Source organism: Vanessa tameamea, chromosome 2 (genome assembly GCF_037043105.1).
Source record: "Vanessa tameamea isolate UH-Manoa-2023 chromosome 2, ilVanTame1 primary haplotype, whole genome shotgun sequence".
Lineage (NCBI taxonomy): Eukaryota > Metazoa > Arthropoda > Insecta > Lepidoptera > Nymphalidae > Vanessa > Vanessa tameamea.
Genome location: NC_087310.1, coordinates 13,374,848 through 13,392,476, shown reverse-complemented (window position 1 = coordinate 13,392,476; position 17,629 = coordinate 13,374,848). Strand labels below are relative to the sequence as shown.

Here is a 17,629-nt window from a genome sequence, read left to right as displayed (position 1 = left end):
CAGATTGACGATTCAAGAGTGCCTTAAAAGCCTACTTGAGGGAAAAATGTTCTATTTCATGTTGAATTGAAACGTAACAACATTTCGTCCTGAGTATGATTTTATATATCAAATGTTATCGAAGATTTTCTTAAATTAAAAATTGATGTCGTAAATTCAAAAAAACATGATATCAAAAACCAAAACTAAAATATTATTTACTTATGCACACTCATAAAATCAATTTTTTTATTCGTCATGTTACAGTGTTAAATTAAATGTAAAACTACCAACAGTTCGGAAAATAGATTCTACCGAGAAGAACCGGCAAGAAATTCAGCAGTTACTTTTTTCCACCATTTTTCATATTTTATCTTTAATATATCATTGTATTGGTTAATACGCCTTATTTATCAATTATCCATATTTTGACATGAGCTTTAAATTTTTACAAGTTTGGCCAAGTTCCAATAACTATGGACTCTTATTGTAGAAACATCAACAGGAAATAAAATTTATAGTATATTTGAATAAAGTATATTTCCCGCTTTATTCAAGTTGGCTTATACAACTTTGTTATTACGAAACAGTATATTTATAATCATTTTACAGGATTATAAATATACTGTTTCGGAATATAACTTTTATAGAGTTGTATTATATACATACACTTACTTATTGACTGTCAAATTAAACAATACCACTCGTTCGGAAAACAAAATACGCTGACTTGAGAAGAACCAAAGAAAGAGACACAGCGGGGTGGTACCTCTTTTGTGAATTAATTCAATATAAAAAAGAAGTAGCCAAGTGATCGTTGCACTCCCAAGGTGTGCACGACACGCGTGTGTGTGAACGACAAACTCAAAAATGTTTAATAATCTTTTGTATAAAGAGTTTCTTTATATATTTTTTTTAAGTTTGCGTAATGACATTATGCTTAGAATTTAATTGAAAATTAGCATATTTCAACCGAACCGTACGAATATCGGTAAAGTCTTGTCAATCTGTTTCAACCAATAAATTGTAATAATGATTACTAAATTATAACATTTATAGATTATTAAAATTTGCTTAAACGATTTTTTTAAATATATAATGTAAATCGAGATATTAACATCTATTTTTGTATTGTTCAATAGCAAATTAATGAATATATTTTTACTAGCCTGGATGACCTAGTATTGATCCAATGACTAGAAATTAAGGTTATATTGCAATCTATTTTTACCTCCCTACCATAAGTGCATTGACCCAATGAACTACAACCACTATACAGATGTAATCTGCCTTAGCTAGATCCGCCCTAGTCGAGTGCATTAGTTTCCTGTCACCTGACGGATCGCAGACCATAATTTTGACTCGTTTTGCGCAAAAACAAACAGACTTCCATCACAGAACATCTGTTATCACTGATTTCTTAATCAAACTCTCAGTTTTCACAATGGTCATATGAGTTTGTACGTCAAATATTCGTTAGATTTTAACAACGCGTAACGATTTGATGTTTAAACATTATTTTCTTGTAATAAAATAAAAATATAAGTGAAAACATGATCGTAAACAATTTTAGATCCTCCTAAATTACCATAGTTACATTTTTCCGAAGGTCTTCGCAGAATGTTATACATATGTTGAAACAGAATGAAGATGAAATTATTCCGCCATTTACAAGAAATATGAACGAGAAAAAGAAATAGGCAACTTGACGTCGGATTTCTTTCAGTAAATTGAAACAATCGATCAAACACGCGATACTAACTGTAATTGGTAAATAAATACATATTTGTCTTTTATTTTGTTAATTTTATAAATGAAAACCTTGATGGATAGAATAATTGTCTGGATTCGAGCCCTCGCAGAACAATTAGTTGAACCTTTTAGAAAATATTTTGTCAGCGTCGAGACAAAAACGATTATCGAGATAATCGGTTTAAAATAAATTCTTAAAAGACGTAATAAATTGTAAAAAACTATATGTTAGTTTTTTAAACGAACTGCTAATTCTGGAAGCTCTGGAAAACTCTCACAGTTAATAAAAGGTTCATTTTCTATCGTCCCTCATGTAACAGGATCAGTGTTCGAAAACACATTATCTACTCAACAGAGGGTTCGCCGACACAATTACCTATGTGTCTACTTGGAACATGTACATAGGTTGCATATAACGTAACGACGTTTACTTACGACAACAGAAATAAAAAAAATTGTACTTGAGCTGTTCTTGCTAAAGAATTGAAATTGTCACCAAAAATGTTGTAAAAGATACATACTGATAATATAATAAGTATACATCTCATAAATTAATTATCTGACTAATTAATATTTCCGTAATATAGCCAGATAGAGCTAGAATATCAGTCCCATACACACTAATTGCCCGCACCAAAATTATTATTTCAATCGATTGAAATTTTCCAAGCCGTTGACTATTTATCTTGATAAATGAACTTTGCAGACGCGCGATGGACTTTGATTAATATTGTGTTCAGCATAAGAGCTGTAAAGGGCGCATAAAGATTACGGGGCTCTTGGCCAGGGCTGCAGCGACCTTGACCTCGCTGCCCTATTTCCCTAACATCCTGTACATCAACATTTACAGTCAACGCCGTCGGTCCACACAATGCCCTAATCTGAGATCGGAGGATTTTTCAAGGGGCAGGGCTCAGGTCGGCGTCGCGCGCACCTGAAGGCTGCGCAGCCGGGCGGGGTTGAGGGGGTCGGGAAGGCAGGGGTGCTTCGGGGGGTGAAGGCGGCGGGCGAGCCCAGTCCCGCGCCGAGCGCCGCTCGGGCCGGCCGCCGTACGTTTGAGGAGGCCGCATGAGCGCCCCGGCGTGCTAGCGCAGCGGGCGCGGGTGTGGTATGCCCGCGCGTCGCCGCCATGGCCCCAATGCTGGCGGCCTTGGCGCTGCTCGCCCTGATATCCGGTGAGTCCGCCCTCGTGTTGCCCTCGTCCGCGCAACAGGCGTCTGCCGCGCCCCCGCGTTTGTTTATCAATCGATTCCAATAAGCAAGGTGTTGTGAGTGATCTGGATGTGGTATTCGGATTTGGTAAGATTTCGAGGTCCAGGAGCTTCGAGGTCAGGTGAACTTCGGCGTCGTGATTGATTGGGCGACAGCCGACAGTATGCTTCCTATTACCTGTACTCGTATATTCTCACAAAAATATAATTTCGTCTAATTCAATCGACAGAGAAACAGATTTTCTATGTAATTTCAATAAGCTGCGATGGCTAATCTAATATCTGTATTCGGTCCAATAAGTACATAATTAAATCATATATTTGACTTATGATAAAACTAGGTTTTAATCATCGTGATATATTAAACATAATTAACTTTATGAGTTAATTATGTTGTTACAATAAATTAATATTAATGTTAGGAAAAAAAAACAGCAAACTTATCATTCAATAAAAAAGCGCTTCACAAAGTAACCATCACCGATACATTATATTTGCAAGGCTACATTCATTAAGTACTACATGACATTACATTTTCCGTCTCAGAAAATATTATTAGCACTCAATTATTATAAATTATATTCAGTCATTATAATCATCTTCGTAACCGATGCACAAAAAAATTAAGGAATTGCTAATAATTAACTGTTATAAATACTTATGAAATTTCTCCACATGACGAATGGATAAATTCAATTTATTTGATAAATGTTAAATCCTTTCAGAAACATTGTATTTTACTTTTGACAAGGTCTTTATTATTTATTGCTACCATAAAGTTACGATTCTAACAAAGGAGTTGCTTATCACAATTTTCTTTGTTCAGAATTGTTCTTGCTTCTATGATGTTTGATATTTAGATGAGGAGTGAGTTCTCGGGGTGAATAATCTTCTCGGAAAATTCCAAATATTTATTTAAAAGTAACGTTGCATAAATACTCTTTGTAATCCTTGGCTTTAAAATCGTTTGTTTGCAATTACTTAAATAGTCAAACTATAAATAAATAAATACATTTTTATAATATACCGTAAAGCCATGCAGACTGATAACAAAATCACCTAATTGGTATATTCGATAACATTATCTATAATAATTTGAAGCAAAATACTCTCGATCTACATTTTGAAAAATATAGGTATAATAATTTCATAAGGTAATTCGATAAAGTACGTGTAATTCAATTTATGCGGTTTTCAATAAAATCACCAATTAAATGAAATATTTATTCAAATTTAAATATTTGTAACTGAAAATGGTGTGTCCTGTAAATAAATAAATAAATAAATAAATATGTTCAACTAAGGCACTTGAACGGTATATAAATAAATATATATATTGGCTCAACTAAGGCAGTTGAACGGTATATTTTTCTCGTCCGAAATTTTACAATTATCAGATCAATGTCGTAGATATAAAAGTCGTGCTTGTTTTTCTCGAAGTTTCAAATACCTATTTGGGTAAGTGTCAATAACACAAATCCTTTGATCTCAACTGCGTGTAAAGCTAAAAACTTTCCGAATTGATCTAACACGGAGTAATAAAGATGGCATACATTATGAGGCAAGCCAGGGTGAATTCCATTTAAAGTTTAATTCGGTTTGTTCAGTAACGTCGATCGACCGATCGAACTCATATTTTTTCCCTTTATCGTTAGCATGTCGCGAATGAAATATTTGACAATTTCTTACTGAGAAGCTCAAAGTTTTTATTTTATCTTATTTTTTTGTTATAAAATATTGAGGCGGACGGGCAAATTAACCTTATGGTAAGTGGCCACCACGTTAGAAATTGGCGCTGTAAGAAATATTAACCATTCCTTACATCGCTAATTCGCATCCAACCTTGGGAACTCAGATGTTATGTCCCCTATGCTTGTAGTACATACACTGGCTCACTCAACTACCACCTATTCATAACCCGCCTCTTTCTCTAGTCAAATCTTCAGTTAATCCCTTTGTCCTTCATCGGTCACCCAGTGTTTTATGGTCTTACTTAGTTCTTTACGGTCTATCTTATGACAATCCACATCCATACCTTGTAATATGACATTCATTCCACCGCATTACATTTCCTTACCACGAATCTATGCCCTTTAGTCTTTGTTGCTACGGGAGTTACTTTCAAACTGTCTCTTACGTATTTCATTCGTATAGTAGAAGTGCATCGTCCGTACTTCAGACATCCATTTTATTCTTATCTCTACAAGAGTTCCCTCAGCCTGTAAATTGGATCCATGAATGAAAACGCGTGTGATGATAATTTTTGTTTAATGTATGGAAAATTTGAGGGTCAAGAGTAATCCCTCTGCCTTGTCACCATTTTGCCCACCTTGAACTATATATATAGAAATTCTAAATTCTTGAAAGATAATATATGTGTCTTTCCAACCATACAGTCCCTTTTCTTCGAAGAACTTATCTACGAGGCATTTTAAACAAAATGGTAATAATTCCACAGCAGGCAAACCGCTGTTATTTTAACGGCCATATTATGAGTAGTGCCTGTTTTATAAAAATATTTTCAATTTTACGTTTCCGGGAATGGTTCGCTGCAAACGGTTACTGAAACCTGTGTGTTTTTGGAAATTCATCCGTCTCTTTGTATTTTGGTTTGCAACTGTAAAAAAAAAAAATTACCAACGTGAAGTTTATCGTATTTCCATTGTTTCATAGTTTTGCTAGCACTAGTGAAAATAAGTCTACAATGAGCTGCCTGTATTCTGAAGATATTATTAATAGTTATATATTAGAAATGCTATACACTTTGTAAACTTCTTAAAATTTGATACGCATAAATAATTTCTTTAAATGTATTTTCAGCAGTTCGTTTCAAAATACCCATAAGAATATGTATACCAATGTACCCCTCGTAGAGATTTATGGCAGGTCTTTCTGGTATAGTGTTGGCAGAGCATCTATCATTTTTGTGCCATTAGTCTACAGCTGAGCTCAACACGCTCGTGTTGGTTATTTCGAACGTAATAATCCGAACAATCGTTCCATTGCCAGACGCGTATTTGTCATAGACGTCTTAGAACTATTTACTATTTTTAATACAATTCCGTAAGTTTATTTAAAATTTTAATAAATTCGAGTAGTTTTTAAAATTTATTTCAAAGTTCAATAACCTTTGATAAATATGTTTATATTTTATTTTGGTTCATCTTTGCTTACTACTTGTATGAATTATAATTTCATAAATTAATATTTGAAGACAGTGGATTATGAACATATTATACACCTAAGCATCAATAATTATCGATTCTGTGGTTCGTACGATTAGCAAATATCTATATTAAAGTTTCCTATTAGATCTCGTGTTGATCTTAGAAACCACGATCGGCAAAAGGATACATAATTTAAAGATATTTTGTGTAAATGAACTAAGGTTATGACAATGTAATTAGGAAATCATTTTGTCTGAGATAACATAAGCATGATGTTAATATACAAAAAAGCCACAAATACAAAGCGAAAACTTTAATAGGTACTACATGTTACTTTATGTAGATAAAACAGTCTCTATCACAAACGATTTTTTATATTTAATTATTCTTTCATACGCATAAAAATCGATGTTACTATTAACTTTAGTCATTGCCGGCGAAAGCCGAGCGTTCCCGTAGTTTGAGATGGAGAGATTCATAAAGGTATGTATTGATCCAATAGGAAAGTTAAATTAGAAAATTCGTCTTTAAAATAACACGTTTCAAATAAATTTATTCAAGACAATATAATATATTATATTTTGGTTTTATTCAAAATACAGGAGCAAGTTTATCGACTTGCCATTTTCTTTCACAACGTATTGTGATTAGTATATATTTTTAAAGTTTTTTAATTACATTGAAAAGCAAATCTAATATAAATTTTAATTTGCTCTTTTAGCAAATAAAAAGGACATTGTTCAGATCTTATAATCTGTCAAAGTTCCCAAAACGAGTATGACAATCAACGAACAATTTCAATATCAATGGATTTCTTTATCTAATACACAACAGATATGCCGTTGACAGTACGTCTGGGATGCGTAACTAATGTATATTAAATATCAAAACATAATCGAATGTATCGACAGTGTTCAAAAGTGATTATATCAATATTACTTCTACTTTTATATTAAATTATACACTTTTTTCTTGGTATATTAAACAGGTATTTAATTTATAACATGATCAGGTGCTATGCCACCATGCTATGCCCTTCAAATCAAAACAAATAAAAATACTCTTTATTGTACACCAGTAAACATAAAGTTGAATCACATTTAAGAAAGATGCACAAGAGGCGACCTTATCGCTAAACAGCGATCGCTTCCAGGCAACCTTAGGGTAAAGGAAAGAAATAGATATAGAAAGAGGTAGGGGTGTACAAGGCAGATATAAACATAATATATTAATACATTACAGTGAAATACTAATATAATATCCTTGGAGTTCAAGCATGTTTATACCAAATTTCTTCAACTTCATTTCAAGTGACAGAGCAACAGACAGACAGAGTTACTTGGCACTTATATTATTAGTATAAATAAACGCATTATTATTTTCTGAATTCCAGGACAAAATAAGTTTCAATCTAATTAGTAGGTCACCAGTAACATAGACCAAAAATGTGATTTTTTTTTTATTTGAGAATATTGACTCAGTAATATGAACAGAATGAGTAATATACTTAAGTGCCAACGATTATCCTCAGAGGTTAAATATAATATTCGGGACTTGTGTGCTATGAGATAAAAACCAATATTCAGTGTTTCCTATTATGACTCCGTATCTATGAGGAAGTTTGCCTTCAGTGATTAAATAGATTAATATTCTTATTTGATCGTCTGCTTTTAGTGTCTGATAAGCGCTGATGGCTTTATTCTTAGTGTTAGTGTAAACCCATTGTATTCGGCTTAGCATTAACTGTTCATCAACATTATAGGCTTTAGATTTGTAGAGTTTTAATGGGCTTATTATTTATACCCTCATATATTAACATACATACTACATATCCTACATAAATATAATTATATATATATATAAATATAAGTAAAGCTTAAGTTTGAAAATTGAATGACTCGTGCACAATATAATTTATTTTTATAAGCATAATTTTCATGAGAATTGAGAGATTGATATACACACATAATATTTTTAGTTTAGTATATTTTAATATTTTTAATCCACACGCCTTTTTTATCATATGTGACATTGGCAGAATAGATTACATTAGTAGACTTAAACACACGCTATAACGAATTAAGAAAAAAAAAACATAATAAAATTATAAAAGCCAAGCCTGACAACTAAATTCTGACGTAAAAAAAAAAAAAAAAGTTAAGTAGCTTTGGAATTGTAGAACACGCTTAAGCTGTCTGCTTTCATACGAAAATGCAAACAAGACGGATGCATAAATAGAAATACGTTTAAAAAGTAATTTGCTTGTTTTAACTTGAGTGAAATATCATGTTCCGTGAAGGCCTGTAAACTCGAGTGTCGACTTTTACACAAAATTCTCTTTATCGCTAAAAGATCTGATGATATATAATGATGTGTTAAAAGCTTTATTCAAAGTGCTATAAACAAAAGTGTACTCACTGCTTAGAGTAAAAAATTATATTTAACGACTACATAAGCCCTTATAACAACTACGGTAGTTATAACTTACTACTTTTAATATTTTCATTTTTCAAAACGATTTCACGTATAAAATATTTTTTATAGTTTAATATGATATGCGTTTGTAAAGATGTTTTAACGATTTAAGTAAATGTTTGTGCTTAATGTTTTTGATAAATTCTAGACTAAATATATATTTTAACTTGTCCTTATTAAATAAGTAAGTACTTACCGAAATTTTAATTGTACTTTTATAATCAGTCTTAACGATTGAAGGAAATGACCGAATAAGATATTGCATTAGAGGTCAAATTGCATGCATTGATTTCACTCATTACCTATTTATTTTTATTTAGTGTGATATTATAAAAACGGCCCTGGTGCATGTTACCCGGATACCAATTGGTGATTTAATTAAATATTTAGAATCATTTTTACCTAAACAAATAAAAGCTATCGATAATGTATTGAGAAATGTCATAGTTAAAACAAATGAATCTGTGAGAGTATATAAAATATATTTTATTGAACGGGTTTTCGAAATTGTGTTACCTTATCTAATTTGCCTTTTATTACTTCTCGATACCCATTACTGTTCAGTAAATAACTTCGGCGTAATTAGGAAATTGGGTTGGCCACTCACCACGATAGGCCAATGACAGTAGGTAATTGTATTACTTCTCTTATTTTGTTTATTATGTTAATACGTTTTCAGCATAGAACTTGAACGTGTACCTGAGAGAAGTAACGCGTAGGAAAAGTTTCATTTAAAGAAACATATAAATTAAAAGAGTTGAGATGGTTCAGTGGTTGGTTTCTGGAAATTATATGTATAATATTTTGATAAACAATGAAATATATTTTCTCAATGGCAACAATATGTTTATATCACCGTAAATTTGTAAATACCGCTCGGTTATAATCTATCTCGTGAGATTGCAAACTGTCCAAAGATCGTGAACGGTAACATACTGTTTACAATTTCACCCATTATTTTTTGGTAGATTGTATTCCATAGGAGTGAATTTAGGTTAATTATAAAATCTCTAATCAAACTGAATGATCATAAACTATCGAAATGTTATACATTTTATTAAAATGTATTTGTAACTTCTCGGTGATATATAACATCCACAGCATGTAGAAATATTATTAAAAAATCCGAATATATTAAATCAATACCTTATTTATGTATATAGATTTTGAAGCGTGTTTGAATCCTACGACTTAATTTAGTATGTGCGATGTCATTACAACAAAGTAGGTGTTCACTCACTTAAAGTTTCTGATGAGCAATGAACACAATCTTCTTTAACGAATCTGCCAAGTCAGAGTGACGTAACAAGAATCATCTTTAGTATTATAAACAAGAAAGATGTTATAATTAATTCGGTTTTTAAATAATTTCAAACTGAATCAAGCAGCTATTTGACGCCTAAATCCCTTAGTGACAGATAAACAATAATTGTACCGTGTATTGCCAAATTATACCAATCAACAGAAGTATTTATGAAAGTTATTAAGGTTTGAAAGAGAAAACTAATGTAACGAAATAAAAAAAAAATATATGAAATAGCTTCAATTAATACGCATAAAATTATCGTTATATACATATATAATTTAACAGGATTACTGCCACTATAAAAATTGTCAATCTCTTTTAAATTTTATCAAATTCTATTTGCGCTTCTGTCGTGCAAAACACAACATGAACCAATTATTATTTGCTGTTATTTGTCACTAAGGGATTTAGGCTTAGGGTCCAATTTACAATAGTAAAATTGAATTAAAAATTGATGAAATAAATGATTAATGATGATTCGCGTTTTTCATGATTCTTTCATAAGCGAATGTGATATTATTGTGATGTCATATCAGATCCGCGTTAAACATAGTCATGCTAATCATTCAAGACGATTTTTTTACACTTACTCTGTATATTATTTAATGTAAGATAACATTCATAGACGCCTATAAAAAATCATACGATTCCCGAATTATTGTACAAATTCGCCCAATAAATATCTAAATTCACCTGGAGGCTTAGCATGTGCCCACAGGTAAAATATTTTAGGTATAGATGCATTTATAATTTTATTATAAGTAACAGTGTTTTTATGGGAAATAAAATTGACAATTGTGCCGTGAACTCATGTGAATGTCCACTAGGAAAATGCCATAAAATAAATTTGATTATGAGTAAAATATTTACACGTTATTGCCAAGGTCTAGACAGACAATGAATCGTCTTCAAAAGCATTGATATACTCGTATATATCAATAAAAACGACCATGCTTTATCTGCCTAAGAATACAATTGCTGTGCTTGTTAACACAATTCCATAGTTTGAGCGGTCATTTTTAAAGATTAACGATAGTTTAATATTATTTGTTTATCCAAATGTAATGTAATCTTCTATATAATTTCTTACGAATAAATATTTAACACGGTGTAAATATTTGTTCTTAAAATTGAAAATATATAACGTAAAAGGGTACAAAGTTTTAAAATTTCATATGAATTCACTAAACCTTTAGTCAGTTTTTTAGTTTTCATACGAACGTATTGAATATTATATGAATAGCCTGAATGGACTTGAACGATAAAAAATTTTGTTAAGCAACTGAGAGCCACGAATTAAAATACAGACCGCGGATTAACTTGCGGTGAATTTAAGCAAGCCAAACAAAATCGACGCGAATTATTCAATTCACTGTTTACGCTGAAATCATACTAATTGGTATTGACTTACCAATTCACTGGAAACAACTTTTTTTTGCAACTTTATGACCTGGTTTTTAGGCACAGCTAATATTGGTTTTGGTTCAGCATTTAATATTGCGGTATAATTCAATTGCAAATCAAAAAATACGCAAAGCGACAGAGTTATATTTCGCAAAGGTGATTTTGTAGTGCTTTCCCCGCCTAATCTAGATATAAAATATATATTTACATAAATATAGTAAATGATGGTATGGCAGCTTTTTAATAAGAAAATATCCACGGTTTATCTTTTTATTAAACTCAATTCTCGTTTGAATAAATACTTTAATAATTAAGTAGGCAATCCAAATAACAATAAGAGTGATTATATTATTTCACAAAAAATCTTAAAAATTATAGATATTCAATAATATAAGATACTTCTGTGACAAAACACCTGAAAAAATTGGCTCAATGATTCAATGTATCCCATTGTGTCGGTTGCACATTTAGTAAAGTTTTATTCAATTGGGAAAATATCAAAAATAATGGTCGGAATTGTTTCTAAATGAAATGAGAAACAGAGCGGGGCTGTTCAAGCGATAAGTCGCTGTGCAACAAGCTGTGAAAATGCTTAAAAACAAAACGCGGTGTGCCTTTGTTTAATTTTAAAATGTAACCACGTTTGTAAAGAAGTTTTTTTTTTTAAGATTTCTTTTATCATAATTATACTTATATTATGAATGCGAAAACAACTGCGATCCTAGTGAAATCTGTTAGAAATAGCCTAGTGTCTTAGTTGCATCATATTTATATAAATTACGGTATTGATAGCTTAATTAGTTAAACAAATGTCTAAAGAGTCTTGAAGTTGTAAATAATTTAAATATATAGATATATATATTTAGTATTGCTCTCCCAAAACTAAAATTAAAATATGAATGAGATTTTACAAAAGGTTCATTCCAGTGCGGTCATAATGTTAAAGCGTTCTCTTCCAGACAACTTTAGGGCATACTGCTGATTGCAAAATATGTGAGAAAAGCACCACTATTTCTATATCACGGGTAAACATTTAACATAATACATTTACATTCACATACAAATAAATAAATATATATACTTTAGTAACGACGATTGATAAATCTAAATTGATTGAAAATTTAATGAAAGGCCTATTCAGAATTTACACTTCAAATTTGCTTAAAGCCTCTAATCGATTACCGTTTAAGATATTCGGTAATCTAAAATTAGTGAATGAAAAGCTGAGCCTAATTACTCGAACGGCCTTTAATTGCCACGAGTATTATAATTAGTATTTTCTTGCGACGTCGCTGAGATAAGTTAAAATGTCCTACAAATTACAGCCCCACGGTATCCACAAAGAATTTTTTCCTCTTTGACGGCGTCAATTTCTTAGGCTTCCTAAAGGAAATATGAAACCGGAATTAAGCATTACTCGGCTTTAGTGCACCTCATTAGTGAATTAAAAACGCTCAATGTTATTTTAAAGTCGTTTGGATTCAAAATTCTCAATTTAAATGTCAAAAAGTTTTACTTTTAGCGCCGAATTATTTTAAATATTCATTTGAAGTTTATTAAATGTTATTGAAGTTAGCATTCGTTTTTCGAGTGATACTTCTTTTTTAACGCGATATAAGTAAAATTTCTAGACCGAAATATTCATTAAGTGAATATTTTTTAAATTCCAGAATTAATGAATAGAATATTTATAAAGTTTAGAAGATAATTTAAATCCGTAAGTGCTGTTAAATTCCACATGCTGTGGAATGTCTCGCCATTCTCGGACGTGAATTAAAGTTTGCGGTCGCTTTTGAAGGCTTTCAATTAGCGTTCTCGTACTACACTAGACATTGTAAGCAAGTAACTAAAATAAGGGAAACTAAAGGATATGAATTTTACTGAATGTTTAATATTTATTTTTCTTAAAAACGTATTTAATATAGACAATTTAATTAACCGACACATTAATCAACTAATAAATCAACAAAGTATAAAAAAAATTAACACTTACTTTAAAGAACTACTCCAAGTGTGATATTATGGTAACATACCTTTATTAAATAGAAAAAATGTAATGCTGCCATCAAGATAATTAAAAATTGCACTAAAACTAACTAACACGAGAAATATGAAATGAAAAACCGGCATTTTTAATTACCACAATTCGTAGATGTACGATGTACTGTCTTATATTAAAGTCTGCATTGGGTCCCGTGAGGCGGACATTCAATTACTGAGCTTCTACTTTACCAGAGGATTCAGGGAATGCGGAACTGCTTCTCAAACAATAAGCCTGTTAAATTTAAGGATTTATGAGCAAATCTCATAGTATTATGGATATTTCAAAGTGTAATTATTAATATAATACTTTTATGCTATAGTCGTGATTTTTTTGAAATAACACATAAAAATTTTTAATCTTCATACGTCCCTTATAAGAAAATTAATAACAAAGTTAAATAAAAAACCGAAATGGCTAACAGTAGTTTATATATTATATACTTATTTATTGCAATTTTTATTTAAATACTATTTTAGCAGAATAATTTAGGTGCCCAAAAACGTAGGATTTTTCGCTCGTATTATCATGGAATAGTCGATATGATTCGAGAAGACTGTGATTCGGTAATTGGTTTAATTACATATGATTGACGATATGATTTTAACACATTAGCTTTACGACAATGGGAGCTATAACATTTTCAAATGATTAAAAAAAATTGATCAGATACCGTCGGGTATTAACGAAGTAATTGAACAATCTTTAAAGGTTTATAACTAGAAGTCTCTAAACGTCTGTATAGTATAGAAAATGTGAGTTAAACTTTCATTGGAGCTTGAAATATATCCCAGGATTTCGTAAAGGTCGTTTGCTCGTGACGGCTACTTCTGTTATGCCGGGGACATTTCCGGCATTTGGTTTCGGGTAATTTAAAATATTAAATTTCATTAAAACGCTCTTCTATGCTTATTTTTACACACACATTTTACACGGACATAAATGAAATTTCAGGATTATCTGATTAATTTGAAAACTTTTTTGGATAGTTTCAAATAAATCCTGTTTCTTAATGATTTAGGAAATTTTGTGCTGTTGATTGATGATATCACCGATTCCTCGTGTTTGCCTAATACATTTGGATTTATTGAATAACATACATTATAATAAGGAAATGTATATTTCGAAAACTAACCTTATTTCTAGTCTGTGACAATTAATATTCTCTAATCCTCTTGTAGTAGATTACATTCTGTCATTAATATTTAATTATATATTACTAAACGCGGCAGACCTTCTGCGGGGATCTATTAATTTTTAACAGATAATCCTACTTCCATTTGTATAGATTTATTATTTCAGTTAACTTTGTGTTGCAATGTTTTATTTTCTCTGAACTGTTTGATATAATTAGTGGTTACAATAATTTGAGATTCTTCAGGAAATTACTTACATTTACACAATATCGTAACATTTTTTGTTGATAGGTTATGGTAATTACATTTCACAAACTTATTTGCATCACCAAACTGTCCAAAAATATTTTTTATAGACGCATTTTAAAACAGCTTTATAAGTAATAGGTTAACCATATTGCTACGATACAAACTTTAAGTTATACAAAAATTGCAATTACTCGTAGATTTTCAAGTGACTACAGTCAGTGATATTTAAAACAGATGGTGTTGAAAATTTTGTCAGGAAGGAGAGATGTTACAATTTATTTTATGTAAAGATTAAGTATTAGATGGAGTGGACAGTCGTCCACATTATACAAGTTGTTCCAGTCGTATCACAATCTCAGTTTGTTTGTCGTGTGTATTTACTGTTGCAATGGAACTCTTGTAATAAACATTCATTTGCTTTAGCGGTAGTCCGTAGAGTCTATTCCTTAAGTAACTCCGGTCTTGAGAAACTTAAGTGCATCTGTGATTGTTGTATTGTTGTAAGTATTTTTTATTATAGGATCTCTATAAATGTGTGGTTATTATTAAATAATAAGATTGTTTTTTATTAATTGTATGAGATACATTATTCTGTCGGTAGATGGATAATAATTTTAAAGACTATATTTGATACTAATAATGAGTAAGGTAATGTCTCACACCTAGGCAAAAGCAGGCATTTTCTCTTGAAGAGAAGGTTGAGAGCTTATTTCAATGATATGAAATGAGGGTTGGGATACACGTAAGATGAATTTCATCCAATTTCCAGGTTTCCTCATCATATTTTCTCATTCATCAGGACTCATAATAATTCAACAGTTTTTTACTTACAAGTAGCGGTCTCTTTGACGTGAGAGATGGATGAATGGACTTTAATGGGACGCCCTCACTTTTCTTTCCCTGCACGGTTTACTTCACATCTTGTATAGATCAAGATTTGAGGTTTCTTCTAAGAATGAGGACGATTAATATCTACATGTCAAATATGACTTGTGCCCCAAATGCCAGTTTTAAAACTTCACAAACGACGAAAATACAAAACTAGACGAGATACTTCGTAAATATTACTCTTTTTATTCTACTACTGAGAAGTTAATTTTTAATTTTTCAAATGACCGATAACTTGGACCTTTGGGTTATGTTGTATCTGTGATTTGATTATATGTTTTAAAAATAACTAGAAATTAATTTTAAATATATGAACAAAGATATTGCCGACCCACGAAAAACCCGAGCCTTCACCGGCAGATAAGGCGATAAACATTGTCGCAGAATTTTCTGTGGAACTATTAAAAATAAGAATTCCATCATTCATTTTATTTTTTAAGTAATACGTAGACGGAGTCTTAAATGGGCCATCTAACGGTAAGTGTTCACCAGAACCATCATAAACATTGGCTTTGTAAGAACCCACACAGACGGCTCTGCACAAAGCCCCTCTATCGAGTAATTTTACCGTTACATTAGGCACAAAATATAATCTAGATATAATCTTTAGAGACGGACGAGGTGGTGGCTTTCATTAACAATATAAGTATATACATTCAACAGGCAGAAAAACTAATTTCTTTGAAATTGAGTGCAAGGCGAACACCGTGTCTGAACCTAAGCCATAACGAAATAAGTGATATCCACGTGTTTTACGTTCACGACGCGCGCTCGCGATACTTCATTCAATCCTTTGTCTAGACAAGATTTATGGTCCTGTTCTATTGGAATCGATTCGTGAATAAATTTAAAATTTATTCACATGTAAATAATTCAATCAACTTCGTAAATAATTTGTTCGATTCTTTTGTGTCACTTCGTTACTTTTAGGGCGTTTTTTTACCCGATTTCGGTGAAATCGAAACGGGTTATGATTTCAGTCATGTATGTATTTTTATTTGTTCCCATAACTTCGAAACTACTTATCATAAATAGATAAATGGGACATATTTAGTAGCGTCTTGATCGTCCGCTGGTTATAAGGATATTTGACGTCACACTAAAATTAATATGGCGTCATCTACATATAATTCTATATGTAAAAAATGACAACCATCACATATCAACGTATTAAATTAAAGTATATAATATGCGAGTTACTTATTAGATGATAAATATTAAATAGTAGATAAAAAATCAGGCAAGAAAATTTTGTTATTTCGTATTTTTCATAAAGTAGTTTTCATTTCTTAGCAGTTAAGTTATACTTCATGTTTCATCATTAACATAATTAAGGTACTGAATATTAACTACACTATATATATAGAAAAGCATATATACCACACGGTCAGCACTTCTGTAAAAACTCGTCTATAAAACTCTTTGAAAACAAAATACGTCATGAAATTACTCTCAATTTGTTAGTTGAAAAACTATGGCAATTTTACGCTACATAAATATTTTTCTTGGAGCATGTTTGCTTTAAACTGAATATTTTTATTTTTTACCGAGATCAGTTATGAACTACTTGTTTAATATGTTTCTAGAGTCGTGCGAAGTTTTTCTGATTCGTTCATTAATTTGTTTTTATATTAAACATTGAAATGTTTGAAGAATCTATCTTCTACACGAGTGAATACGGGGTCGCTTTTTGTTAAATCTAAGTGAAAAAGTACGAAACCAATATTTATGAAACGAATACCAGAAAATGCAGTGTGATTTGGAGTAGGCTTTAGTAATAAACATAAATAAGTTTTTATATAATAAATATTAATTATTATTAATATTTAAATAGGCTTTAGTACATAATATTATATTTATAAGTACCTAGGTTTCGCAGTTTCACTCTCCTTTAGTTTAGACAATTGATTTATAAGCGAGAAATTCATATTCTTGTTCATATAAAATAAGAAAGACGTTTTATGTCATACTTCAAAAATAAAATAGCGCATTTTATAACTATATAAATGATATGCGAGATG

The 17,629-nt window shown here is 31.0% G+C and overlaps 1 protein-coding gene across 25 annotated transcripts in view; it reads left to right on the top strand.

Moving 5' to 3' along the window:
• Window positions 1–2,752: 2,752 nt before the first annotated feature.
• Window positions 2,753–17,629, top strand: part of LOC113394061 (neuronal acetylcholine receptor subunit alpha-7) — a 105,273-nt gene continuing 90,396 nt past the window's right edge. For all 25 annotated transcript variants that reach the window (XM_026631242.2, XM_026631241.2, XM_064215154.1 and 22 more), the window contains exon 1: window positions 2,753–2,906. In XM_026631242.2, coding sequence (XP_026487027.1) covers window positions 2,861–2,906 — 46 coding nt within the window. In that variant the 5' untranslated portion in view covers window positions 2,753–2,860. The remainder of the gene's footprint in view (window positions 2,907–17,629) is intronic.